This window comes from Pogona vitticeps, chromosome 2, assembly GCF_051106095.1.
Source record: "Pogona vitticeps strain Pit_001003342236 chromosome 2, PviZW2.1, whole genome shotgun sequence".
Classification (NCBI taxonomy): domain Eukaryota; kingdom Metazoa; phylum Chordata; class Lepidosauria; order Squamata; family Agamidae; genus Pogona; species Pogona vitticeps.
The window spans coordinates 310218585-310244567 of NC_135784.1; the positions used below are offsets into that span (position 1 = coordinate 310218585).

Genomic DNA, 25983 nt, shown 5'->3' on the forward strand with positions numbered 1-25983 from the left:
AAGTCCTCTCTGCCTAAATCCACAAGATCAGTTAACAGGGCGAACCTGAAGACACTAAGGGAGCTGCCCGGGTGGTGGGAGCCGGCAAAGACACGGCGGTCACGTTCAGGCCCAAGCTGTTGGTGGTGTTGGCCATCCCACTGCTGGCCGTGCTGGAGACGGAAGCCGTGGTGGTCAAGGTGGAGGCCGCAGAGAAGGTGGTGGAAGGAGGAGGGATCACAGTGCAGTTCTCGACACTCGTGTGCTGGAAAAAGGAAATAAAAAGACATGCACACAACAAGAGGAGGTTAAAACAGGGAGCACGGCGCAATTCAGGATTTAAAAAAAGGTACACTGGGTATAAAAGAACGGGAAAGGGGGAAGTCTTTATACCGAATAGAAACAGCTCTGGTTTAAAGTCTATTATGTTTTTTTTAAAATTTTGACAAGCCATGTATGTATTTTAATCCAAAGGTTTTTAACTTTACCACAAGATAACAAGTACCTGCTTTTTGATGGCACTTCCAACATTTATTAGACATATTAGAAAACACTTTAGCTAATCTAGCAGGTGGGAGGTGCCACCTATAAAACATTTTATATAAGTTCTCTTTATAAGATGTCGCCATTGTCATTTTACAGTTTCTATAAATTTTCATAAACAAAATGTATATCTAACGTTGCGTATTTTAACAGCAGCTAGGATTGTACTGGCACAACATTGGAAAAAGGAAGAAATACCTACAGATGAAGAAACAATTAAGAAGATTTTGAACTGTGTGGAAATGGACAGACTTATATAGAAAATCAAAGAGAAAGAAGATCCAGAATATTTTCAAACATGGAGTCTGTTCTACCAATGGTTAGAAACGCAGTGTAGAGATTCGGCCCTAATCTTTATTAACAAATGAATATAAGATGAACCCATGTACCATGATGTTTAATAAGCACAGATTGTACTACTACTACTAATAAAAAAGATTGTTTAAAAAAAAAGGAAAATGAGAAGTCTTGACCCCCAATTTAAAACATATTGCTCCATCTGACTTCTCGCAATGGGTAATTGAGACGTTCAGCAATTTAAGGTGAGTTTATCTATTAACTCATCACACAGCAAGAAGATTACATGCTTCTCTCAATGACCTGATGCTACCTCCCTCATGATGAAAATCAAGTACTTTTTTTTTGGGGGGGGGGGGGAAGCATGAATTCCATTACTAATCAATTGATGGACTATCTATATAAATCTGTTTAGAGGAAGTAAAGAAACAGAGTTTTTTTTCCTTCCAAATAATCTACTGAAAATTATGAACTGCCTAGCCACATCCTAACTGTTTTGGAATGCGGCTTTCAATCCAGAGCCGTCAACACCACAAGGTGGCGATGGTGAGAAACGAATCTCTCCACCACCGCACACAGAGAGGACAGGTAGTTCCTTATTCTTAAGACGGGATGGGGACATTTCTCGGGCCATCCCTCTAGCAAAGCAACCCCTGCCTTTCCTTGGCTGCTGGTTCTACCACCTCTTACCTCATCTTCCAAAGGGTCCTCATTTCCCTACTCTAACTGAAGACAAAGGACCTTTGTGATGGAAAACTGTTTTAGTGCAGAGTAAGCTAGAAGGGGAGCGATACTCCCTACTCTACAGTAAAGAGGATGAAATCCATCTGGGCCCCGTCTGTCCTGTGTTCCTGGCTAAGATTCAGCTTCTGCAGGAAGTGGACAGGAACCCTTGGATTGGTGAGGGCTACCACCTGTCTGTTAGACCCTTGACCTTTTTGGCTTTTAAAAACTGTCTGCCTGGGAGGGACTGAAGGAGGGGGTATGAGGAACGGCGAATGCCCGTCCTCCACCCGCCCCCACAGCAGAGCAAGGTCCCAGCATTCCTTAAAGGAGGCAGAAGTAAGATCATCCTTGGAAAAGCCCTCCTGGGACCCCACGGTCTTGGAGAATTACCAGCCAGTCTCTAATATCCCATTCTTGGGCAAGGTGATGGAGCCAGTTATGGCTTTCTTAGCTCCAGGGGTTCTTGGGTGTGACGGATCGTGTAGATTATCTATTTCAATCTGGCTTCAGGGTCTGGATATGGGACAGACTGCTTGAGTCACCTTGGTAGATGACCTCCACCGGGAACTGGACAGGGTGCCTGCCTGCATCCACGTGGGTTCTGCTGGATCTCGCAGCAACCTCCAATAACCATCTAAAAGACGGGACCCTCCTGGGCCGTCTCTCTGGGATGGGACTCGGAAGCCTAGTTTTAGGGGGGCTTCGGTCCTTCCTGGAGAAGAGAACTCCAGGAAGAGAGAGGAGCTGCCTCGGGTCCTTCTAAGGAGAAAGATGGGGCAAAAATGTTTCTTAATTATAATAATAACAGATGAATGAATAACTCAGAAGATAGTGCTGGAGGATTCCTGTTCAATGTCCTGACTATTGGCTCGCAGCATCCATCAAGGCTCTGTTTTGTCCTGGGCCATTTACCATCTACTGTACATGAAACCGCTGGGAGAGGCTGTCCGGAGTTTTGGGGGTTTGGTGTCACCCGTTTGCAGATGGCACTCCAGTTCTCTCTCTCCTTTCCATCTACATCCAAGGAAGCTGTTTCAGTTCTAGACCAGTTTCTGGAGTCAGCAAAGGGCTGGATAAGAGCAAATAAACTGAACTTCAATCCAGACGAGACAGAGGGGCTTCTTGGTCAGTCAAAAGGCAGATCAGGGAAATGGCATCCAGCCTGTGTGGAAGAGGGTTACAACCCACCCCCCCCGAACACACGTGTGTGGCTCGGGGATGCTCCTGGATTTGACCCTGAGAATGGATGTCCAGGTTTCAGTGATGGCCAGGATTGTCTCTGCACAGTGAAAACTAGTATGCCAGCTATTACACCTGTTCCTGGAGAGGCATAGGGCCACAGTGATACATGCCTCGGTTACATCTCAGCCAGATTACCGTGATACCCCTATGCGCGGCTGCCTCTGTAAAGTGTCTGGAAATTTTAACGGGTCCAAAATGCTGCAGCCAGATTGTTAACTGGGGTTCAATATAGGGATCACATAATGCATCCTGTTACAGCAGCTTGACTGGATGCTAATCCATTTCTGGGCACAATTCAAAGTTCTGGTTTTAATCTATGTTTCAGCTTATTACGGTCGAAGACCAGAAGATTAAACAGAGTATACAAAAATACAGTACACATTTTAAGAAGACACTCCAAGAAACTGGAAACATTTACATTAAAACTAAATTCGTCTGTGAAGTCATAAATGGCCTGGGTCCAAGCCACCTAAAAGACTGCATCTCCCTCTATGAGCCATCAGGAGAGGTCTTTCCCCTTGATCCTGCCACCATCACAGGTGGGTTTGGTGGGGACATAGGATGGGGCCTTCTCTGTGGCTGCTCCCAAGACTCTGGAACTCCCTGCCACTGGAGGTCAAAACTTGGCCTCATATTTGCTGTCCTACCTTTCTCTCTTCTTCCTTGTGACTGGCTGAGACGGTTGCATTTTTTAAATTTATTATTACTGTTATTTTAAACCTGTTTTTATTACTGTTTCTAGATTCTTTTTTTTAATATTTCCAATGTTTAACCCTTTAAAAATATTATAACCATTAACTGACTGTCTTAGCTTTTAATACTATAAGCCAACGTTAGGGGAAAAGTGATCTATAAATATTTTAAATAAATAAATATGGCTGATCCTTCCAAGGAGGGTGATTTAACCGTTGTCAAAGTTAAGCAAAGAGCTTCTTACCGTGTGTGACGTGGATGATGACAGGGCTGAGGCAGATGGCAGGCTGCTCTGATGATTCGAAAGAGAGCTGGGAGGAAAGCCAACAAGAGGTTTTCAGCTATATACATACAATTCGCATGTGGACATTAACAGTCGCTCCTCATAAAACGAGAAGCACTCAGGGAAAAAAAAAGATCAATTCGGATGAGTTCAGGTGGCTGAGAGATCTCTCTGGTGAGCATATGGATGGCTTTTAAGATTAAACTGCCAGATATAAAACATGAGGAGGGCTGCAATGGATGGGGGGAGGACATGAACGTGCACACAAACCTTCTCCCTTGGGATCTCCACCCCCCCACACACACACACCCGCTTTAGAGATCTCTGTATATTCAAGCACAGAAATCCGAGGGAAGTTTTCAAGCAAGTCTGGCCCGACAAATCATCTCAGAGGTTCCTTCCACCGGAAAGCCCGGCTTCATAAGAGGAACGTCAGAAGAGGTCTAAGGCAAATTCATCTTGAGACATTTAAGCCCCCCCCCCTTTTTTTTTTGATTTCTGCACAAGACCTATAAGGCAGCCGGGCACAGAAGAGTGCTGGGTGTGGGGCCTGCAGGTAGGCATTGACCCTGTACCCCCAGTTAATCCTTCAAAGGCCCGATGCATGCGTCATCTCCTACTTCAAGACTAAAGCTGGACGCCGCAGACTGAGGCACAACCTCTGACTGCAGAGCTCCAGTGCAACAGCAGATTTCCAAGTCCCACCCCCCCATTTTTATTTTTCATTTTTTTTAGATTAGCGTCACCAAGTCAAATCAGGAGAGGGCAACCTCTGTCTGCCTTGTGGCCTGTCTGGAGCCCTAGAAACGATAAACCCACGGAACGTCCTCGGCCGGCGAAAGGGACCAGAAGCAAACTCTCCAGGGAGCGGGCCGCTGGTTTCCCCATGCACCCAACACCACTCATTTTCTCACGGCGGTCGCCCCATACTACCTGCTTAACTGGGAGAGAGAGCTGCTGGCCAACTCATTGGACGGTGGCAAGCTGGGAAGTGCGGCGGTATGCGGGGGTGCCGGAGGGAGAAGCAAAGCGGTGGCGGCGGCGACAGCCGTGGTGCTAGGCAGGGAGGAGCCTTTGGCAGGTAGCGATGGAGGAGAGGTTTCTGCCTTAGACGCTGGAACGGATGACGGAGCTGAAAAGGGGGGGAAAAGGCTGTTCAGAGAAGGGCCCACCCGGTACCACCAGGGACCGTGAACGGGACGGTGCACGTTAAACAGAGAAAAAGAAGTACATCCGATCAACTGTGCCAGAGAGGGGTTACGAAAGGTCACAAACAAGTCTTCATGAGCTCAGCAAGAAAAGCACTACGACGTGATACGGCTGCTTCTTTGTGAGTCCCCAGCAAGCAGGTCTCTTATCTGTGCAGTTTTACAGTCAAGAAAGGGCTTTTTAGACGTCTCTAACCCATACCGGTCTTGGGTTCAACAACCCTGCCCGCTAATTACTCTTGCGCACCAGGCCCTTGCTCTCCCGGCTGCTCAAGCAATCTTTGGCCGAGTGTCTCTTCTGTACCGAAGGCTCTCTCCCTTTGATGCCCTCGGTCCTGTGCTAATGATGGCTGTGTATTTCTGCCTACCCAGCAAGAAATACAAGAGGATCAGAGGCGAGAGAGCATGGAAGAGATGCTATAGAGGAAGCAGGAGTTACTAGTGTGCCAGCATCCAGTGAGTGACCTCTGTGGTTGAAAAACACCTTTGCTGTTTGCAAAAATCAAAACTCCGGGAGTAGACTGCACAGGTGTCAGAATGCAAAAATAAGCAGCAATATGTTTCTAGGAACCTCTGCAGGGAGCTACACTGCCTCGTGTAATTCTAGCGCACCTTCAGACTGAATGCGGAGAGGCAGGAATGCCCCCAGCAATAAGAAACACGATGCCAGGAATCGGGCAGGCCCTAGCCTCCTTCTGGATAGGGAAGGAAACCAATTCTCTTTTAAAGGACAGCATACAAAACGTTTGGCCCTGCAACCTGACGCATGACAGGACAGCAACAGACACACCACAATTGTGTGTTTTGCCTGTAACAGCATCAAGCAAAATGACTCCTGGGTGTCAGCAGAAAACCTATGCATCGCAGCGACCGCTCCTGCCTAACGCACAAGGATATGGAAATCTCCCCCCGGTGAATGCTGCAATCAAGGAGAGCTGCACTGAAAGGGAGACAATGCTCGATGCTGTTTATCCACTTAGTACCTGAGGTCAGAATCTGTTCTCAGAATGAGCTATTCACCCAGAAAGCTCCCTTCCAAAAAAAAAAAAAAAAAAGCCTCCTCTGTGTCCTGCACAGGTACAGAGAAAGGATCTGACACTGGAAGTCCAACACCACACCAGACCCTCTTTGTCTGCCTAGGGCAGGGCTTCCCAACCCTTGGGACCCCAGATATTCTTGGACTTAAAACTCCCAGAAACCTTCCCAACGAGTTCTGCTGCCCAAGATTTCTGGGATTTGTAGACCAAGAATACCCAAAAAGACTCCTGTGCACAGGTGGACATAACGAGGGTCCAGCCCCCGGGTGCCTTCCAATGGCTCCAGAGATGGCGTTTGGCGAGCCGCTCTTCAACCTCGCAGAGAGGCGCGTCATCCCGCCTCCTGCCAGGAATGGCTCACCGAACATGATCCTCAGAGCCATTGGCTCCCGCAGCTGTAGTGGATCAGTGAGTGGGCCGTCCGGCCCCAGGGGGCTGGACCCTCGTTATGTCTACGTGTGCAGGAGGGAGGTCTTTGTATTCATATACGGATATCCCTATCTGTAGTTGAGAACCACTGGCTTAAATCAAGCAGGCAGCCTCAACTAAGAACACCTCCTCAGACCACGACAGCTGGAAAAACTGATCAGCAGCAAAGACTCAACTATGGGATCTTCCATAACACGTTACAGGTATCTAAGACATGCTTGAAAGATGAGTATCATCATCTTTTTGTGGAGTTCTATAGTTTTAGCAGGAATGCCCTTTCCAAAGAGTTGAGCATGTTTCTTAGTCCAGAAGGTAGGAGGCAAAAACCCGGATGGACTATTTGCCTGTGGAATCATCATGGTCACATCTGTTTTCGGCCAGGACTTTCCTGCCTACTGGCAGGCCAAGGATACCTGAGGGACTATTTCCTCCTGTAACATAGAAGGGAGTAAGGAAGTAGGAAGCTGGCCTAAGCGACCAGGCTGAGTTCAACACCGGGAAGAACCTGTACCCCAACCTCTATCTGTACACCCAGGTGGCCCTCTTCAAGCAACAGACTTGGCTCTCAATTAAAAGGGTAAAAAGCTCCTTTCCACACCCACACCCAAAAAGCAACACACAGCAAAACAAATGGATCGTGAAAGGGTTGTAAAAAACATTTATGAACTTACTGTCAAGGGTTGGCTGCGTTCGAACACTGCCATGTCCATTCTGAAAGTCAAAGTTAAGAATGAGTGGCTTGCCTCCCCGTGAAGTGAATTCATCTGTGGTGCCTTCACCCGAGGGAGGCCAATGTCTGTCTGCTGGAAGCTAGCATTTGGTTTCTGATTTTTAGTAGCCTTAACAAGGGTATCATCTCCACTTCTTAACTTCGGATTGTGTGTACAGACAGCGTGACTTCTCCCCACTTTAGCTGGATCATAAAATCGCACAGGAAGCCTGAACAGAGGACACCATGCGCGCACAAAGTCCTCTCATTAGGCAGGGTGGCACAGCACCAGAAGCAGTACTTAGGCCTACCCTTACCCCCTTCCAGAAGGGCTCCACAGCTCAGGGAATGCTTCGTGCCCCATAGCTGGCCAAACTCCAATCCATGCCCCCGAGAGATCCTTCCTCAAGGCCAGGTCTAATGGATCATGGCCTGCAATGCCTGCAACTGAAGGAGTCCTCCCAAGAGCCAGTCATTCAGGCCTGACTGGCTCACTGGAGAACAGTATCAGTCAACGGATGCGCCAACCATATCCTCCAGAGAACCAACCCGTATGATGACTCAAAATCTTGAAAACCAGACAGAAGGCAGATGATGGCATTTCTCCTGCCACCAGCAACCTGGCTATCTGGACTGCCTCTCTGCAAAGCTCAAACGGTACCATCACAAACATCAGCTGGAGAGTAGGGCATTACATGGGGGGGAATCCATAGGAGATCCAAAGCAAACAAGTGCACTTTCGGACGAAATAAAGAATGTACGTTTACTGTATTTTTCCATGTATAAGACTATACTTCTGTCTAAAATTTTTAGACTAAAAATGAAGGGTTGTCTTATACACAGAAGTAAACTGAGGAGAGAACAAAAACAAGTGGAGGGGAAAGCAGGGATCAAAGCGATCCTGCAGCGCTTTGATCCCTTTCCCCCTACACTTGCTAAGCCCCATTTAGATTTCTTAATTTTAGATTAGAAAAGTGGGGGGGGGGCATCTTATACTTGGGGGTGTCTTATAAACGGAAAAATTCAGTATATATTTATTGTATATTTTCCACCAACCTAACAAAAGGTATGGGCGCCTGTCTCTTCTCGCACACCCACTCCCAGGACCTCTATCACGGTGTCATTTGCCCTGCTAAGGCTTTGGGGAAAGCGACTCACCGTGACAGCAGCCAGGGTGGATTCTGTTGGAGGCACGGAGCTTTGGTATGTGATTCTGCTATGCACAGAGGCCTGGTCGTAAGAAGAAGTGGCGTTTACAGGACTAGTGCTCTGGGAAGAGCAGCTCAGGCTGGCAGAAGTGATGGCAGGGGTGGTGGTGTAGGTGGACTCCTGTGCTGTATTGGACATTGGCAAAGAGGTATTCAAAGGATCACTGAAAAAAGTAAAAGTCATTTATCGTCATGGTCAACGTCGATTCAAAGACTCCTGTGAAGTCCACCAGCTCCCAGAAAAGCTACAAGATGCCTCTGTATTCACTGTTCGCAGTTCTAAATATCGTCTTTTAAGGATGCTAACCACCCGTTGTATACGCCTTGTTTGCAACTTTAAATATTGTCTTACACATTATTGTGAGCCACCTCAGGTCCTTTTTCAAGGAGAAAGGAGGGGCAAAAATATTGTAAGTCAATAAATCAATATTCTGAGCTAGATGCACAACAAATGGTTTGAGTAGCTTAGACCAAAAGGGGTCGGGCGATATCCTGCCGATGAAAGACCAAGGGGGCTTCCAAGAAGGCTTGACTCCTGCCCAATGCAAAAGGAGGCTCCAGCCACGAGCTTATCCTCCATGATTTCCAGATCAAACAAATTCCCCCCTTGAGTTCAATGGAGGTTTAAGGGAAGACATGTGTTTATAAAGTTATGAAGGGCAGGCTCAGAGCAAGTTGATTTTATCTGCTTCTCGCAGTATTAGGACTCAAGGACGCCAGCCAACTGGCAGCCATGAAGTTCCCGCCAGAAGGAAGCTAAGCTACATGCCATGAAAAGATTTCACTTACAGGTAGACTTCAAGGCCACAATATATGGCAATGGCTGCAAGGTTACATAGGCTGACAACCAGAGTTATTCATGGAGAAGAGGCCCGCTCAGGGTAATTAAACAGTGTTTCCAGGTACAGCAGTAGATGAAATCAAATACAGTGGGGTCTTGACTTGAGAACTTAATCCGTATTAGAAGGCGGTTCTCAAGTGAAAAAGTCTGTAAGTCAAGTCTCCACTGACCTACAGTGCATTGAAAACCGATTAATCCCGTAACAGGCCGTTTTTATTCCATTTTGGTTTTTTTCTGGTCTGTAAATCAAATCTCAGTCTGCAAGTCAAACCTAAATTTTGCGGCCAGAGAAGTCTGTAACTCAAAAAGTCTGTAAGTCAAGCCGTCTGTAAGTCAAGGGTCCACTGTACACAGTCAGGCTTGAGAGTTTTGTGGACTACATCTGCCAGTCTCAAGGAGCGGTTCCTTCTCAACTAGAGGATGCCCAAAAAATCAGTGGGACTTACTGATTTAACATTCAGCAATAGATTTACTGCATGCATTCCAGCGGGGACAAGCAGCTGGATTCAGGTGCACAGAATTAGGGACCCAGATTATCCCTGTTAGGGAGTTTTTCCCTAATTTCCTATGTAGCTCTTTCCAGAAGCCAAGAAATAAGCTCCTCTGGCTTTCAAAATCATGCTTCCACAGTTAGCCGAACTGACCTAAAATGCTGTTTTCAGTTTCGAGGTGGGTTATAAAACAAGAGCCCCTGGAAAAGGAGCATCAAATATCTTTCCGGGAACAAACTCAAACTAAGTGAGATCCAGGCCACAGGACAGAAGCGCGATTAGTGTTACCTACTTTACGGTCTTTGGGTACAAGATGCTGTTGGTTGCCTGGCTGTTGCTTTCGTAGCTGGCAGCGGATCCAAACTCTGAAAGAGGCGGCTCCAATCCAAACTCAAGAGCTCCAAACTGCACATTTAACCCCGACACATCTGCAGACCCGGGCATCTCCACCGCAGAGGAAGGGATCTGGAAGAAGACAGTGTGCCGTCACCCAAGACATTGGCTCCACAAGAAATCTCTTCTGCTGCACCCATGTTGTTTTGCCAAGGGAGAAGCACCACCTCTTCAGTCTCACGTTTATTTAAGACAGGGTGGACAAAAGGCAGGAGGTGGGTGCATTCAGCCACACACCCAGAAGCCCAAACACGTTTCCCACACACACACACACGCCTCTGGGCTCTCAAGAAGTCCCCTTAAGCCCTCTGGTGGTACGGAAAGGCAAATGTTGCCGTGTTCCGGGAACACACCACATCTGTGCCCCTACGCCAAATTTTATTAATTTTGCTTTTGAAGTCTTGTTGGTCATGATAGGGTGTGAAAGAAAACTTTCTGAGGTTTTTTTTTTAAGCCTTCCAAAGAGCAGAATATTTGGGAGTGGAAAGTGGGAAACCATGTGGTTCAAGGCTGGGCATGGGTGACCCCTTAGGGCTCTGGAAGATGCCCACACCTTATTTTAAGACACTGATATCCTGCCTTCAAAACAGCACTCCAAAGATGCTAAGAAAAACGAAAAGCCTAACCCAATTCGATACAAAACCAACAACTCCCCTCGCTTCTATTAAAAAAAAGAGAAACCTTCAATGAAGAAAACGACCGCAGCCGCTAACAGCAGAACAATGACAACTGGTAGACAGAATGAAGTAACATATTGTCCATTAAAAGCCTGGGGATGTAGTTACGTCTTGGCACCTAAAAACTGGGGCACGGTGGGTGTAAAAGAATTCCACAGCCAGGGCTTCATTACGGAGTAGTAGAGGTGGGCATGAACTTCATTTCAGAGGTTCGTGCCAGTTCGTACACATGGCACATCTTTAACCCTTGCTTCCCCACTCTCCAGTGCTATAAAACACCAGGACCAACACAGCTTCAGAAAAAACCTATGTGCCTCCATGCTGTTAGCCCCACTGGTTGAAATGAGTTGCCAGACAGTGGGTGTACAGCCACTGAGGCTCCGACGTCTTCTTTTGAGGAAGGAAGGACCCACATGGGTAGGTCATGATACTCACCTTGCTCAGGATCCTGTTGCTGGGCTCAATTACAGTTGGACCCTTTAATTCCCAGCCTGTCGTCTAAACACCGGCAACATAGAGGCTGAGGAATTCCACAGTGATTACAGAAGTGTTGACCTAACATTAAGAAGTTGATTCAACAGGTCTACTCTTAGGTGGGACTGGTGGAAGGATACAGAACCCTGCTCCTTACAAAGTTCCCTGAACTGGTACAAGTTGTGCACCAACTTATCTGGCTGAATGCTAAATGGCTTCAATCGTTATGTACGAAGGTGCTTTTATGCATCACAGAAGGGACAAACAGCATCCACTGATATGCAGTGACATTTCTGTGTGGTCTAATTAGCCATCTGTGCAGCTTGAAACTGAATCAGTTTGAGCAGCACACACTTTGCAGTTTACTGTGGCCAAATCTGGGAATTCTTAAGACATCCAGGAGACTGTAGCATGATGCTTTTCCAGCAACGCTGTACACAAAGCTGGCTAAAGGTAAGCTGTAAATGGTGCTTATGGCAATAGGCGTACTGTATGCATTAAGTTACTTTCTGGCTGAACTATTCTGACTCCCACTGTCTGGCAGCCAATGAAGACTATTCACAGGAGAACAGGGCTTCCTTATATCTGTAACCAAGTCCCTTCCCTGCTTTAGAGTAGACCTTTGGTCTAGATGGGCGGAATAAAAATCCAATAAGTAAATATGTTCCACTCATGGAAAAGGCTTCAGGAGTTAACCTAGAGACAAAATCTGGAGCTGGAGTCCCGAAGGCAGCACGTGTCGTTCTGCCAACTCCTGCGACGTTGCTGGAACCAGTCGTATTGGCTCTTGCCTTTCCATTGGACCATTTCAGCAATGTGGAGAGGGGGGATCTGCTGCTTGGGTAACAGCTTATCCTCCATATTACTTTACCCAGGCTTCATGCTCTGGAGAGGACACTCCTTGATTCAGAGCATGTTACCATAGTCTCTCTAGACTGAAGGATGCCTATGTAAGTAAATAAATACATTGCTGTTTCTTTCCAGGCAAAGCATGAGCGCTAGAACCAAAATGGCCCCTTGTCCTCTCTCATAAACCTACCTCTTGTTTTTGAGATTTTGAGATGCTGCAAAATGTGTTGTGTTAGAGACAGAGTAGAGATGGGCATAATCTTCTGTTAGCAAGCAGTCATTCCTGCCTAAATCAACAGCTACCTTGCTGTTCATTTTACTCAATTCATCGCCGTGCACGGGGGGATTCTCCCTCCAGCTGACAGTCTTTGACCTCCAGGCCACCAACCTAACAATCTCAGGATGGGTCCCTGCCACATAACCCACCTTAGACGCCGGGGGTATCCTTCGTTTCGGCAGCTTGATCTGTTTCTGTTGCACTTGATGCGGGGAGGCCACCTGGCTCTCTGCAGACAAGCTCGGGAGGTGCAGCATTTTGCTGACCGCTATGGAGTTGTCCACTGGCGACGGCTCTCGGGCTTTTTGCTGAGTGAAGGACTCTAGTCCAGGAGGTGGGGCAGGTGCGACCGTCGGTTGCTGCTGCTGCTGTTGCTGCCGCTGCGTCAGCTGACTCAGGACTGGGGATGGCTCAGGTTGAGATTTGAAGTCTAGGAAAACCGTTAGCAAACAAGGCGAGGATGATGCAGGAGAAACGGAAGGAGACTATCCCACCCTTGACACAGCCGGGAAAGGTTAATTCTTTCTGGATTACGCAAGAAGCGGTTTTAGAGTGAATGAGAAAAGCAGCCCACGTATTCCAGTATTTGCCAACTCTACCTGGCAGCAAGGGTGCCCCCGGGTTTCCTACACTAACGAGGCGTGATCCAGTCTTAGCTTCCAAAATCAATGAAGACCAAACATGTGCAAGGTAACTCCCTTAGCCATCATGACTATCCTAAGTTTCTACCCACTGTTTCCAGCGCTGCCTTAGCAAATCCCATTATGCAGCAGTGCAGGTGTCGTTCCCCCCCCCCCCCAGTTTTCCACTTGTTTCCATGATCTGGACACTTACCAAACTGACTGAGAATAGAAGACTGTGAAACTGAAGGCTTCCCTTCCCAGGATGATGATGATGCCGTTGTGGAAACAGGGGAGTTTGTAGTGAGAGAACCTTGTGAAGTGAACTGGCTCAAACTTGGGGATTTCAACTGCTCTAAGATCGGAGATCCAGTGGAGTTGGCCAGTTTCGTAGAACCAAGCTCTCCAAATCCAGAACAGAGGACTGAAGACTAGGCGGAAGAAAGGGGGGGGGGACACAGCTGATTAGATTACACACAGACTACACTTCATACTGATTACAGTGACACATACTTCAAACGGGTTTCAATTAAAATTGCGTATCAAAAATAATTCTACTGGGCACCACTTCTGAAAGGGTATTTTATTCCCAGAAAAGAAGAATAGAGGAACGCCTTACAGAAAATGTTTGTCATCTGTTTTTAATTTTGAAAATACTTTAAAATAATTAATGTTTGACAATGATACGACATGATTTCCCGGGAGCGTATTTTTAAAACTTAGAAATTACCTAACAATGGAACACAACAGTCCAAATTACATACGCATTTTGTAAGTGCTGAGTCCTCTCTACGTAGAAAACCCTGAAAAGGGTTGCCATAAGTGTTCAATGTTGTAGCCAAAACAGCGAAGCATTCTGGTGTGTTCTAAGGTCTAAGTTCTCTCGGATGCTTCAAGGAGTAGAACAGATTTTTTTTTATAAAATATAATATATATGTTTAAACATTCTAAAGGGATGGCTGGGGGGCCTTAAGGCCACAGAGAGACCCCTGAGGTGCTCAGGTTTCCTGTTTCCCTGCTTTATTTGGAGGAAACGCAATGATTCCCCACCCGTCAAGTGCCTTATACTTCTGTAGACTATTTTTTTAAATTTGTTTGTTTGTTTGTTTATTCATTCAATTTATATCCCGCCCATCTGGTATATTCTACCACTCTGGGCGGCTATTCTACCACTATGGCAACACCTCTTTTATTCCCTCTAAATTTCACTCACAACAGTATCCTTTCACATGCTGTTTTGTTCTTAGGTGGCCCTCAGTCTCTACAACATGACACCACCAGGGCTACACCACACTCCTTCACTCCTTATCTTCAAGAAACAGGTGAAAATGGAAAGCTGCCTTTACTGCTGGATGCAGTTAAATTGTACGAAGGTTAGATTTTACAGGGTTATTTATATTTATGATGGAATTACTGTTGTGTATCACCATACAGCTTCTTATGTGCTCTCTTGAGTGTTTTAAGTTTTGACCTGAAAACTGTCCAGAGTTGTGCCAAGTCAAATCCAAACCCCAAATCAAATTCAAACCAAATCATAGATAGGTAAGTCAGAGTTATTATTAAAGCTGTTTTGAATATGGTAAAATATTCTTCGTTTATTGGAAGCCGGTATCTGTCCCTACCAGCAAAGCAATTCTTATATAAGGCCAGAAGACTCAGGAATACTTGATTTCCACATGGAGCAGTCAGATATGTGCTTGGAAAGATCACATCACAGTCATCTGGCCTGGAACTGCTCTGCACTCCATGAACAAAACCAGGTCCTTTCAGAAGGGGGTGAAAAGATGGCAAGGGAACGTTTTGGGAAGGCAAAGACTGGCTTCCCATAGAGGACTGCAAACACAGAGGTCAGTCTTGGCCAGGAAAGGCTCCACTCTACATCATATTCCACAGCCACTTAATTAACCTTCTGCCAACATCAAGGGAAGACTGCAAAGGAATTCCATGCACAAAGAAGAAGGCTCAGTATTTTTTATCAACCCAAAGGGCAACGTTACCCGGCTCTGGGGAGAATAGGAGTTCACGGCACTTGCGTTACTGGCTCCCAAGGCCATCTGAGAGGAGTTGTGCTGGGAATTCGTGAAGACCAAAGCTTGCCCAAAGTTCTGCTGCTTGGATGCCTCGAAGGAGTTCCCCTCCGTTTCTTGGCCAGAAGTCACCGGCTTTTGAAGCAGGGCAACCAGGTCGATGCTAAGTTGGAGCACAAGAGTGATGAAAGGTCAAGACAAAAATAAAGGAAACATGGAGTTAGACAAATGGGGAAATCCCAAATGGATTCAGGAGCTTCAACTCACACTGTAGAACCAGGCAATGCACACACACACACAAAAGTGGCTGCCCCCTCTTGTGACAGCCCCGAAAGAGATTCCAGACACTGGGAATTCTTCCGGACATTTCACTTTACCAGCTCTGAAGCACGCACGCACGCACACGCACACACGCACACGGACACACACAAAATGTGGGGTCCATGTAAGTCACTCTTTTATAAAGGTGAAAGCCTTGTTAGGAAACATATGGTGATCAGTGGCATGTTTTGGGAGTCAAAAACATTACGGCCCTGAGGCCTGCAATCATGCACACACCAGAACTCTCACACAGATCCTAGCTAGCCTCTTTCTCCTCATCTGGAGGTCCTCTTTCCTTTTCGATCATCGCTAGGGGAGGAAAATGCAAGCACAGCTTATCCATTCATCCCTCCAAAGAGCAGCAGGAGGAGGAATGGGGTCTGTCTGAAAGTGGTTGAGGGCATGAAAAGAGGTACGGTTTGGGCACCTTTGGAGTAAAATCAAGCTAAGCTACAGGTCAGGTTTACAAACTCCAGCAGTGCAAAACCACAATACAGCCACCTCTTTAATAATGCTATTATTCTGAAATATGAAAAGACTAAGTCAGTCCTGGAAGGTGAGTGAGCCGTCTCTCTCTGTTCTAGGCATGTTCTTATCTTTCTTCCAGAACTGAGTTCTTCAGATGATTTAAAAAGCATTATCTCGGGCACACAGGAGAGAAAGGAAACTAAAGGCCACTAAGACTGGGAGAAAGAAGAGGCTTACAGATACCAATACATAACAGCCACGAGGAAGAGATAGGGAGACCCTTCCTGCCCCTGATCCTTTCGTTTCAATGCTGTCCCCCACCTGTCGGGCATATATTCATCATAGTAGTTTCTCAGTTGCACACCCACACAAAGAGAGTTCTACTCCTCTTGTAAGTTAGTCCCCCAAAATTTCTGCTCTACATGGGTTGGTTGTGGTTTTTTTTCACTCATAAGAGGAAAGGATGGAGGATGCTGAAGGATGTCTACTGCCAACACAACAGAAAACTCTGAAGGTTAGAATGTAGTGCTCTCTGCTTCTTCCACCCCCCCTCTTGGTCTCCACAGTGTTTATGTGCTACCAAGTCACTGGTGCCTTAAAACAACTCAACGCATTAACCACCTCTAAACAGTCCTATTCGTGACGGTGCCGCCCAGGCCTTGCAAACTCAAGGCGGCGGCTTCCTCTGCTGAGTCAATTCATCTCCTGTTCAGCTTTCCTCTTTTCCTACGGCCTTCTACTTCCTTGGGTTTGTCTTGGGTGGTTTGTCAATGGGACGGAGCAGATGAAAGCACCCCACCAACGATCCCATTTATGAATATCAGCACAGACGCAGTGATCCCAGCTGCTTTGGGGTCGTGAGAGGAAGGAAAGTAAACCCTTTCCCAAGAAATGGAATTCCTTCCCAGCACCACTAACACCAACGACAGGAGAAGGGTGAGTTTTTTTTTTCCTCTACAGCCCAGAAAATGCTGGATTCTGGAGAAAAAGCAGCCGGGTGATTGTGTGTGGGAAGAAGCACAAAGAGCCATAGGTTGTCCATCTCTGGCTTGTAGCCTGCTACACGACTGTATGAGACTGTACACGCAAACCACATATAGTGAGTGGGCCAGCTGCATTCCTCAGTCCTTCTCCGCAAACTATGAGACCAATCTGCTCCAGAACGGAACCCTCGCTTGTTGACTTCCACCTTTTACACCACGGCAACACCCGTTCTTATGACGGGCTCTCATTTAATTCGCCTGCAGGTTAAAAGGCTGGCAGGAAGCCACTCCACGGCATCTCCCAGGGTCTAAATCCTACTCTTAGACCCAACAGAGCCCCTTGCTGAATGGTAAACCAACACCTGCAAACGCACAATGGCACACTCTACGGGCTAGGTTGTGAGACCCCCTTCTCCAAATGCAGCATAAGGAAGCAGAGCGGGCTGTACCTTTGACCGGCGGCAACATGATTCTCGGCTGGAGCAGACGAAGCAGTGAAGACCTTGGTTTCCGAAAGCTTCAAAGAAGGAGAGAAACGAGGCGTCAGTTGTTTTAAGAACTATTCTTTCAAAGGAAAAAAATGAGAAATACAAGAAATGTCATGCTGAAGGAGATTGAACGGTCTCGTAATGAAGCCCAATTTATCTTGCCTCCATCTACAGCCACTAAAAAAAAAAAAAATGCTATCACGAGATCAGCAGTGCTGTGAAGCAGAGGTTCTCCTGACTGAGGGTTAGTCAGCCCCACACTTCCCCAGAACACACACAGATGGGAGGGCCCTGAGGAGCGCATGAAAGATCGCCTGGAAAACAAGCAACAGCCTTGGAAGTAAAAACTCATATATATATTCAAAAATCAAGAAAAATCACATTTAAAAGGCCTCTTAGTTAAGGCCTCTCCGTGAATATGGCATCCACTTACTCATTAAAATACATGTAAGAGCAAAGGGGGGAGGGATATGTCTGATTGGCATCTAGACTGCATTTGTTTTGGTGCAAAAATTAAAACCTGTCTGTTCAACTCGAGCATTTTGCCCTTAGCAAGATCGTGATTTGGGCTAAAATGTTGGCACATATTTCGATGGTTTGAATGGAATTCTATTGGTTTTATCCCATTCTCAGTTCAGGGGGTACAGGACAGGCTGGCAATGCTTTGATAGATTGATATGTAAATAAATAGACCTGTTAGGTGGGTAATAGCTACAGAAGGAGTGATGCGTATCCATGTTTTCCCCTGCATCAAGACTATGCGGCCACAGATGGAAGAAGATCTGGCTCCCTGGAAGCCCAGCTTGGAGGTTACAGATGGAGAGGCTCGATGCTGAGATGAAACGGTTGGTTGCTTCCACTAAAGTCCAGCACGACTTACTTTGGACTTCGGTTGTCAGCCTCTCCCAGTGACTTCAGGGAGAGACTGAAGTGCTTTTAAAATTCAAAGAGGCCATGAATGTGACCCTAATACCTTCTATATGCAAACAAGGTGTTCTTCAAGTCGCTTCTACCTCAGTAGGGAAACACCATAAATCCTGCACAAGAGATACACTAAAACTTTTTCAAAATTTTAAGAGAGTACACAGGCTACCAAAAGAAGCACCATCCAGGCATAAGCTGGCCATACCCAAGGGAAACCTGCACCTCTTGAGAAAACTCTCCATATTGTTCTCCAAGGGAGAGCACAACAACAAGTGGAAGGCTCTGGGATGTGCGTATTGAGGCCACAACCCCAATCGCTGGGCGCTACAAAATGTATGTCTACTCACCAAACCAAATACTGTACTATTAACAGGCTTTCTAGCTTGCATAATTCTGCATCACCAGGTTCTTACTGTTCTGCGCTTCACTCTAGGGCTACAAGAGCCTGACACGGAGTCGACCAGGAGGTCAAGTAAAGACAACAGGCGGTCAGGGGCTATTCCTTAAGACAGGTGTGTCAAAGAGACACGGTCAAGAAGCAGCCAGTTTTCAAACTCTGAATGAGGAGGCTCCTCTTTTATTTCAAGGAGCCTTGTGACACCTGGACACATCCCAGAATGCCTCCTTTCCAAAGGGAGATGGCATCTCACGAGCTGCACCAATGGCGAGGCAGGGGACGGGAGGGGTACGGAGCGCCGCCAATCCTTGCATTAAGACTTTGGAAGAGCCCCCTGGCGTGCCCAAAGGACCAGCAACTGGCCTGCATCACGGATGTGTGTTAACTGTGCAGCACTGTGAAATGTGTCACAGTATGCGCCCAAAAGAGGAGGGTGCACTGGAAAGGAAGGTCAGACTTCGGGGGGGGGGGCGGCCTTCCTGCAGCCCAGAGCGGAGTCTCCAGAAACAGTGATGCCGGGGCCACTGCTTGGAGAGCCCCCAGCCTGGAACCGTGGCATTCACCAGATGACCTGACGGGACCAGCAGCTGAAACGTTTCCTGTTACACGGAGACCACTGCTATCTGGGGCTTCTGGGAAGCTATTTAATCCGCTTCTGGGTAGCTATATGCAAGAGCCCAATCCCGTCATGACAGCAAACAACGACAAAATCCCTCGCTGGCTGGCTGGCTGGCTGGCAAGCGCCTGGAAACAAACAGCTGCTCGCGAGCTGCCGTTGCCAGTTGTTTCGCAAAGGCTTCACTCACGGCTGCCTCGAACCTCTCTTGGCCAGGGTCATCTGTCCGGAAGGAACCTGGCTTAGCCGTTCATCACACGTATAAGGTGCTTTATAACAGGGGAGGAAGGTTGTGCGCCTTCAACTCCAGTTGCCCCTGAATATTAAGGGCCCAGAATAGGCAGAGCAGAGGCTTGTGACTTTCATCCCTTGCTTGTGATATTTTTTCCTTGCTGGAAACAGATGGACTGCAGACAGATTACTGCATTTAAAAAAAAAACCTCAACAAGTATTTCCATGTTGCAAATACCTTGGATGGGGCCAGAACAGTCATGTTAGGGCTACTGCAGCAAAAACAACAAAGCGTCTTCTGGCCTTGGAAAAGCTAAACAGTTTTATTGGACACGAGCTTTCATAGACGGTAGCCCAGTTCATCAGACGCAGGACGGAGAAGGTCTTAATCCAGAAAAGCGAAATAAAACCTGTTACCCTTTCAAATGCCAGACTCCTTGCTCTCCTTCCGTGGCTGAGCTGGGATTGGAAGCCTGCTCTCCAGACTCCTTCTCTGTCACTCTATCCAATACACCACGCTGGGAATCCCATTCTTACTGTAGGCAGCAACATATATACATGGAGCTCTGAAAAGGACTCAGGAGGCACCGCCTTGTATGTAGAGGCCAAGAACGGTACTCGCAATTTGCAAAACTGCTTCTTCACCAGAAAGAACTCCATCGAAGGCAGGATACTGTTCAAGTGCACCCTTTCAAAGAATTTTTAACACACCCAGACTAGGTAACATAGGCAACAGTCTGCACGGTGATTATTATTTTAAAATGAATGCTTGAACAACATTCCAAGAGTAAAGTGAAGGAAAGGCCAGCAATGTTAAAAGGGGCATGTCAGAATCTGGTAAGAGAATCTGCTCAGCAGGAAATGACCATCACTGATCACAACATGGACCCAAAGATTCCCCTAGAGCCGATATCTTACATCTTCATTCCATTCTTCAGCTGTCCATTCTTCTATCGAGTTCTTCCACGCTCCTGTAACAATGAAAGAAAAGAGACATGTTATCCACCCACAGATCCTGATGCGGTATCTCTGTTTCTAACAGCTTCATTCCTAACACGAGAGACATGTGGCTTCTTAAAGGAAAAGGACCGAAGCAGAAGATTCAAGGCAGTAGGGCAAACTGGTTTCTTTCACTTTGCTCGTTTTATTTATTTTTTTGTTTTTTGTTTGTTTGTTTGTTTGTTTTGACTGATCTTACTGTTCACAGTCAACCCTGAGCAAAAAGCAGGAATGTTTCAGGGACAAAAGAGAAGTCAACACTGCTCCCCATAGTCAACAGCAGCCTGAAAAATGGACAATGACACTGCACCATGAGAAATACTCATGTTCTCCAGGATATGCAACAATTCCTTCCACAACACCAGTTAAGGATCCCTTGGCCATCATGAAGGCCAGAAACTTAAAGATGACTCTAAACTAGAGAGGGGCATAAACTGCCCACGTGGCAGTTCGTGGCTGTTCGTTTTGAAGTCGAGCACCCCCATACCCACAGGAGCCTTTGTTTTATTACAAACCTCCTTTCCAAAATTGTACTGATTGTTGCTTAGAGGCTTTCCCCTTTCCTTTCACTAATACAAATTCAATAAATCTACCCCAAATAGCATTAAAATATTTAAACTTATTTCCCCTCTTTTCATCTTTAAGTTCAGTCGTCAATTTATCATTTAACGCAATGTCCCATATTTCATTATACCAATCTTCTAATTTAATATCATTTTTATCTCTCCAGAATCTAGCTATTAATATTCTGGCACTTGTCATAAGATAGAAATCAATTCCTTTGAACAATAATCAAGTTCTACCTTACCAAAAATTGACAGCAAAGCAATTTTAGAATTAAGTTTGATATCTTTTCCAAATATATCACATATTTCCTTAAAAATCAATTTTCAAAATTTCTGAACCAATTTACACTCCCACCACATATGATAGTATGTGCCAATTTCCTCATCACATTTCCAACAGGCCTTAGAATAATCTGAATTTATTATCTTAAATTTCACTGGAGTCATGTACCACCTTAAACTAATTTAAAATTTTTTCTTCCTTTATTCTTACTGACAACACATGAGTGAAAGGTCTGTCTGAAAAACGAAGCGGCAGAAACCACGGAACGCCATTTCGTGCCCATATGTACATTAAACCTTCTCAGGACTTCACTTGCAGACCGCAGATTTATAGCTTAGGAAGCAGGCTGAATCCACTAAAGTAGAGCGACCACAACACCTCCACGCTGGCAGTCCTGCAACCTGGCATTCTTCCGTGGCCTGACAAACCACATACACTCACATACGTAGAAATACAAATCCTTGCATATTCATTTCAGTTGTGAATAATCATTAGTTATTTGCTAATCACACAAGGATCTCCTGCATATCGTCCCTGCCACATACCACAAAATATCCAACAGGAATGTGATTTGCTGTCAGGAAAACATCTATGTTTTCCATTCTAATTCACACTGGTTGACAGACCTGTTTCATTGTAAGGGTAAACACACCGTTTAAATACTTCAAGGGAAATTCAGAGTATAAAGGTGCTAGGGTAGGTTGTGGAAAATGCAACCTGCACACAATATTCCCACGATATTGCCTCCAGGTTGTTTATTTTTCTTTTTTCTAAAGCTTCCTGGCACACAAGCTCAGGAGCCCACAAAACCACACTTCTCAGGATACACTTTTCCGAAATTCTGCTAAGACCCATTTCTCGTGAGTTTTTAATTCCAATTTTGTGGCACTACCGCACCTGTACCATCATCTCCATCATTCTGTCCAGACTCCCAGGAGTCTTGTTTCCTTCCAAAGCCATCCGTGGCAGAAGATTCTGTATAATCTGCAGGGTTAAATGTCCTACGAATAAAAAATAAAAGTTGAGAAACTCCGAAATCTAAAAAAAACTCTAAAAACTTAAACTGAGCCTATAGAACTGTCTCAGAAGGCAGGCGTCTTGACCTATGGAAGCTCAGTGGGTTTTTCAACCTCAGGTGTCTTTGTTTTGACATGTGGAAATGTAAGCTCTTCCACAGATAGATAGAATGGGAAACTTGCACACTGACAAATTTAAAAAAGAAAGCTCTTCCATTGACAGGATTGGCAAAATGCTGATGGTGCAGAACAGGACACACAATTTTTTAATCCAGCTATTTCAGTAAGATGGCTCTTACTCGTAAGACAGAATGGGACACACCATGTTTGCTCTACATGTATAATTTAACAGAGTTTTCATTTTGAAGGATGTCAGACAACAGGTGTGGAAATTTTGGGGGGGAAATAGAGGATGCCAGACAAAACATCAATTAGAGAGATCAACCAACTGCCTGTGTGTGTGTGTGTTTTCTAGAACAAAGCATGCTTTAGCAAACCATCAGTTAAAAATATATTTGCTATTAACTACTGTGTAACAACTCTCTGGCATGTATGTCAGTGCTGGTTTCTGCTAAATAAGAGGTCATTTCAGGAGTGCAGCGGTACTTCCAATTTTGGCTCAGAGCAAGACACAGGGGAATATTAAACAGATTCTCCATGATTCAGAGCACCATACCACCAAGAGGGGAAATATTCTGATCACAGGACTGGATGTCAAGTAGATTGATGGTTGTCTCTCCTTTAAGATTGACGTTGGCTTGCTTAGGGGTGGGATTACAGCTGGCTCAACGCAGGATTGACAAGTGATACCTGAGTGGGGTGGGGTGGGGAAACAGACATTCATTGATGCTAGTGCCAGCGATATCCCCTCCTGGAGGAAGCCCCAGCGTACTCCTTTCATGCCCTCTACAGAGCTCCATCTGGATTCCTGCAAGGCAGCTGGCTCTGAAAAGCACTCAGAAGCTCAAGCTAGTTTAGGAGGCACAGCCAGCTAGTGTTAACAGGATTTAATTTCCAAAAAACTGGCACCACTAGGATAATTTTAGAGCAGTAGCAATTTAAAGACATAAAACCCTATCCCACAGCTCCCCCACAACGAAAGAGAACCCAAGAGAACATGAAGGTCCTTCAGGGGAAAGGATCAGAACTTTTTAATTTCTAAAAAAAACTGCTGCAGCTGGTGATGTCATCAGCCTTTCAGGCTGTAAGATGTGCTACTAGATTTCAACCAGTTAACACGAAAGCCAGCAATAGTGCCATCATAAAAATATTAAAGTCATTTTAGATGTATGTTTTGTATTTTTACTAATTTGAAGTGTGTATAGTCAAGCCAGTTGCATAGTGAGTCAAAGGTGATGGATGCAATAACCCAAACAGCAGCAACACTGCTCTGAACATCCAGATCCACATCTGGGGATGTTCTTTATATATACAGAGTCTATGCATAGTCAAGGTTCCTTCCTGATTTCAGTACCTAAAGAAGTCAGGGAATGAGGGAGCCGTTTAAACAGGCCATCGATTTGACACTCCTGGTCTTCTTAAGGGGAACATCTGCTTGTGTCTGAGAACTGTCACTTAGTCTGATACGGCTCATATTGCCATGTCTGTGTGCACCAAGGCTGGCAAACGTGAACTGTGCAGAAAAGGAGTGTTGCAAGCGAACGCACAAATAATTTGACACTGCCAGATGGCGCCAAAAAGTGGCCCATCCACTACGGCCAGCAGAGGATGTAATTTCAGAAACCCTCAACTACAGTGTAGCTGGAGTAAATGAACTTAAGTCGTCCTTTTAACTCTTGATCTCCACTCGTCCTGTCTTTCTCCTGCCTGCTGCTTTAAGACAATAAAGGCAGGCTCATACAAGGCTGGGTTGTGAAGTCTGAGAGCAACTCGATGGCAGAAGAAAAACAAAAATGTGAAGCACCCTGAAATCTCTGGCTCTCACCATAGCCTCAGTTTTCATGGACTACTGTCCACTTCATTAGATGCACAGTGACTCGACAGCCGACATAATAGTCACAATGAGTCATCATTTTCATTCCCAAGTGCGAAAACAAAGGTTCCTGAATGCCCAACAGTTGCTAAAAACGCTTCTGGGCGGAGGTGGGTAGCTGCCATCCCTTCTCAGGTAGCTGCTTTTTGGATCTGACAGATTAATTGATCTGGATGTCAGCTCCTTAACAGTTTCTTCTTAACATTTCTTAATGTAAGGCACCTCAGTGAATCGTGACTAGAATATTTATAATCAAGATAATTTTATACACAGTCTGTGGGTTTCATCCAACTTTTTTGCTGCTCTGCTTTGGCTTGTGCTAGAATGGACAATTTGGTGGTGGGGAAGCAGATATTAAATTGGCCAAATTGGAAAGGGGCCAAAGTTTAACTAGCTTTTAAAATTCTTATTTTTAAAAGTAAATATTGCTAAATATATGACATGATTTATTCACTCATTATATAAGAAAATGCTTCTTTAATTTCTTTCAATAAAATAAACGTCTAGAACTTCCCATTCACCTGTACTACTCTTTCTCTGAAAAGCAAAATCATTCTTTCGGGTATAAGCATGAGTGGGTGGGAAAAACCATAAACATTATATTTTATTTCTGTATGTTTGTTATGATTCAGAAGACTGATGCTTCAGTCTCCTGAATCATGCTAAAACATAATCATCCTTCACTCTGGGATGACTGAGAACAGAATCCGCCCCTCCTCTGTATGGCAGTCTTTCAAGTCTTTGAAGAGTGCTCTCCTATCTTCACTCAGTCTTCTTTTCTCAAGGCTAAACAGGCCCAGCTCATTCTGCCTTTCCTGAATTCTTGTCTTGTGTTTATACTGCAAGAAACTAACTAGTTGTTTGAGATTATTTTATTTTTATTTTATTTATTTTATCGGTCCCTCTGTCATTGCACATTTTTTTCTTGAACTACTCAGGAGAGTTAGCCTTAGCACACCGGAATGGAGGTAAATTCATTTCGCTCAGACTTTAGGTTTTACTGATGATGACCTTTTTATCAAGCTTCCCGTCCCTGGGATGAAAGCTATGCTGTGCCGACAGGTTGTTCACCGTTCCAGCTCACAGATTAACATTCCACCAAGCAAACTCTGAAAAACCTACCCCATGCCTTGGGCTGAAAACCTCCCTGTTCCTCTTCCTCTGCCACGTCCAAATCCTAGAGGAAAGTGGGAGGAAAGCCTCATTTAAAGATAGAGCATGGGGAGAAAAACCCTGTACATGCAACTCCTGGTTTCCAGAAGAGAAGTCTTCCTGAGTTAGAAATATTTAGCAAATGCCAGTCACCCAGTCACTCTACCCTTTCATAAGGAACATAACACAAAATGAATAAGTAAAACCAGGTTAACAATTCTAGGAAGACTCTTATTCGCTCTCTGCTTCTTTTGCAACTATTAAGAAGAGGGGGAAACCATGGCTGGACCACCCCAGTTACAAAGATTAAAAGTAGAGATGCAGGGGTATTCGAATACGAATACTCCTGCACAGGTGGACATAACGAGGGTCCAGCCCCCTGGGGCCGGACGGTCCACTCACCGATCCGCTGCTGCCACGTGCTCCGCGCTCCCTTCCTAGCGCTCTGGAGCTCGCGGTTGATTAAGCACTCCTGGCAGGAGGCAGGACGACGAGCATTCATGCCAGGTTGAAGAATGGCTCACTGACCGAGCACTCTGGAGA

The 25983-nt window shown here is 45.7% G+C and overlaps 1 protein-coding gene and 1 non-coding gene across 6 annotated transcripts in view; both read right to left on the bottom strand.

Annotated features, from left to right (window-relative positions):
• The window catches only part of UBAP2 (ubiquitin associated protein 2), a 104771-nt gene that overhangs the window by 24675 nt on the left and 54113 nt on the right, over positions 1-25983 (bottom strand). For all 5 annotated transcript variants that reach the window (XM_072993000.2, XM_078384172.1, XM_078384174.1 and 2 more), the window contains 13 exons: positions 25411-25465; positions 22177-22280; positions 20350-20402; positions 17225-17292; positions 14974-15166; positions 13191-13407; positions 12506-12786; positions 9979-10151; positions 8305-8518; positions 7109-7148; positions 4697-4895; positions 3725-3791; positions 46-244 (listed from right to left, as the gene is read on the bottom strand). In XM_072993000.2, the coding sequence (XP_072849101.2) occupies positions 46-244; positions 3725-3791; positions 4697-4895; positions 7109-7148; positions 8305-8518; positions 9979-10151; positions 12506-12786; positions 13191-13407; positions 14974-15166; positions 17225-17292; positions 20350-20402; positions 22177-22280; positions 25411-25465 (1863 nt within the window). The remainder of the gene's footprint in view (positions 1-45; positions 245-3724; positions 3792-4696; positions 4896-7108; positions 7149-8304; positions 8519-9978; positions 10152-12505; positions 12787-13190; positions 13408-14973; positions 15167-17224; positions 17293-20349; positions 20403-22176; positions 22281-25410; positions 25466-25983) is intronic.
• On the bottom strand, positions 14621-14703 carry LOC140705300 (small nucleolar RNA SNORD121A). Its single transcript, XR_012084728.2, has one exon. It is a non-coding gene; the product is annotated as a small nucleolar RNA SNORD121A (small nucleolar RNA).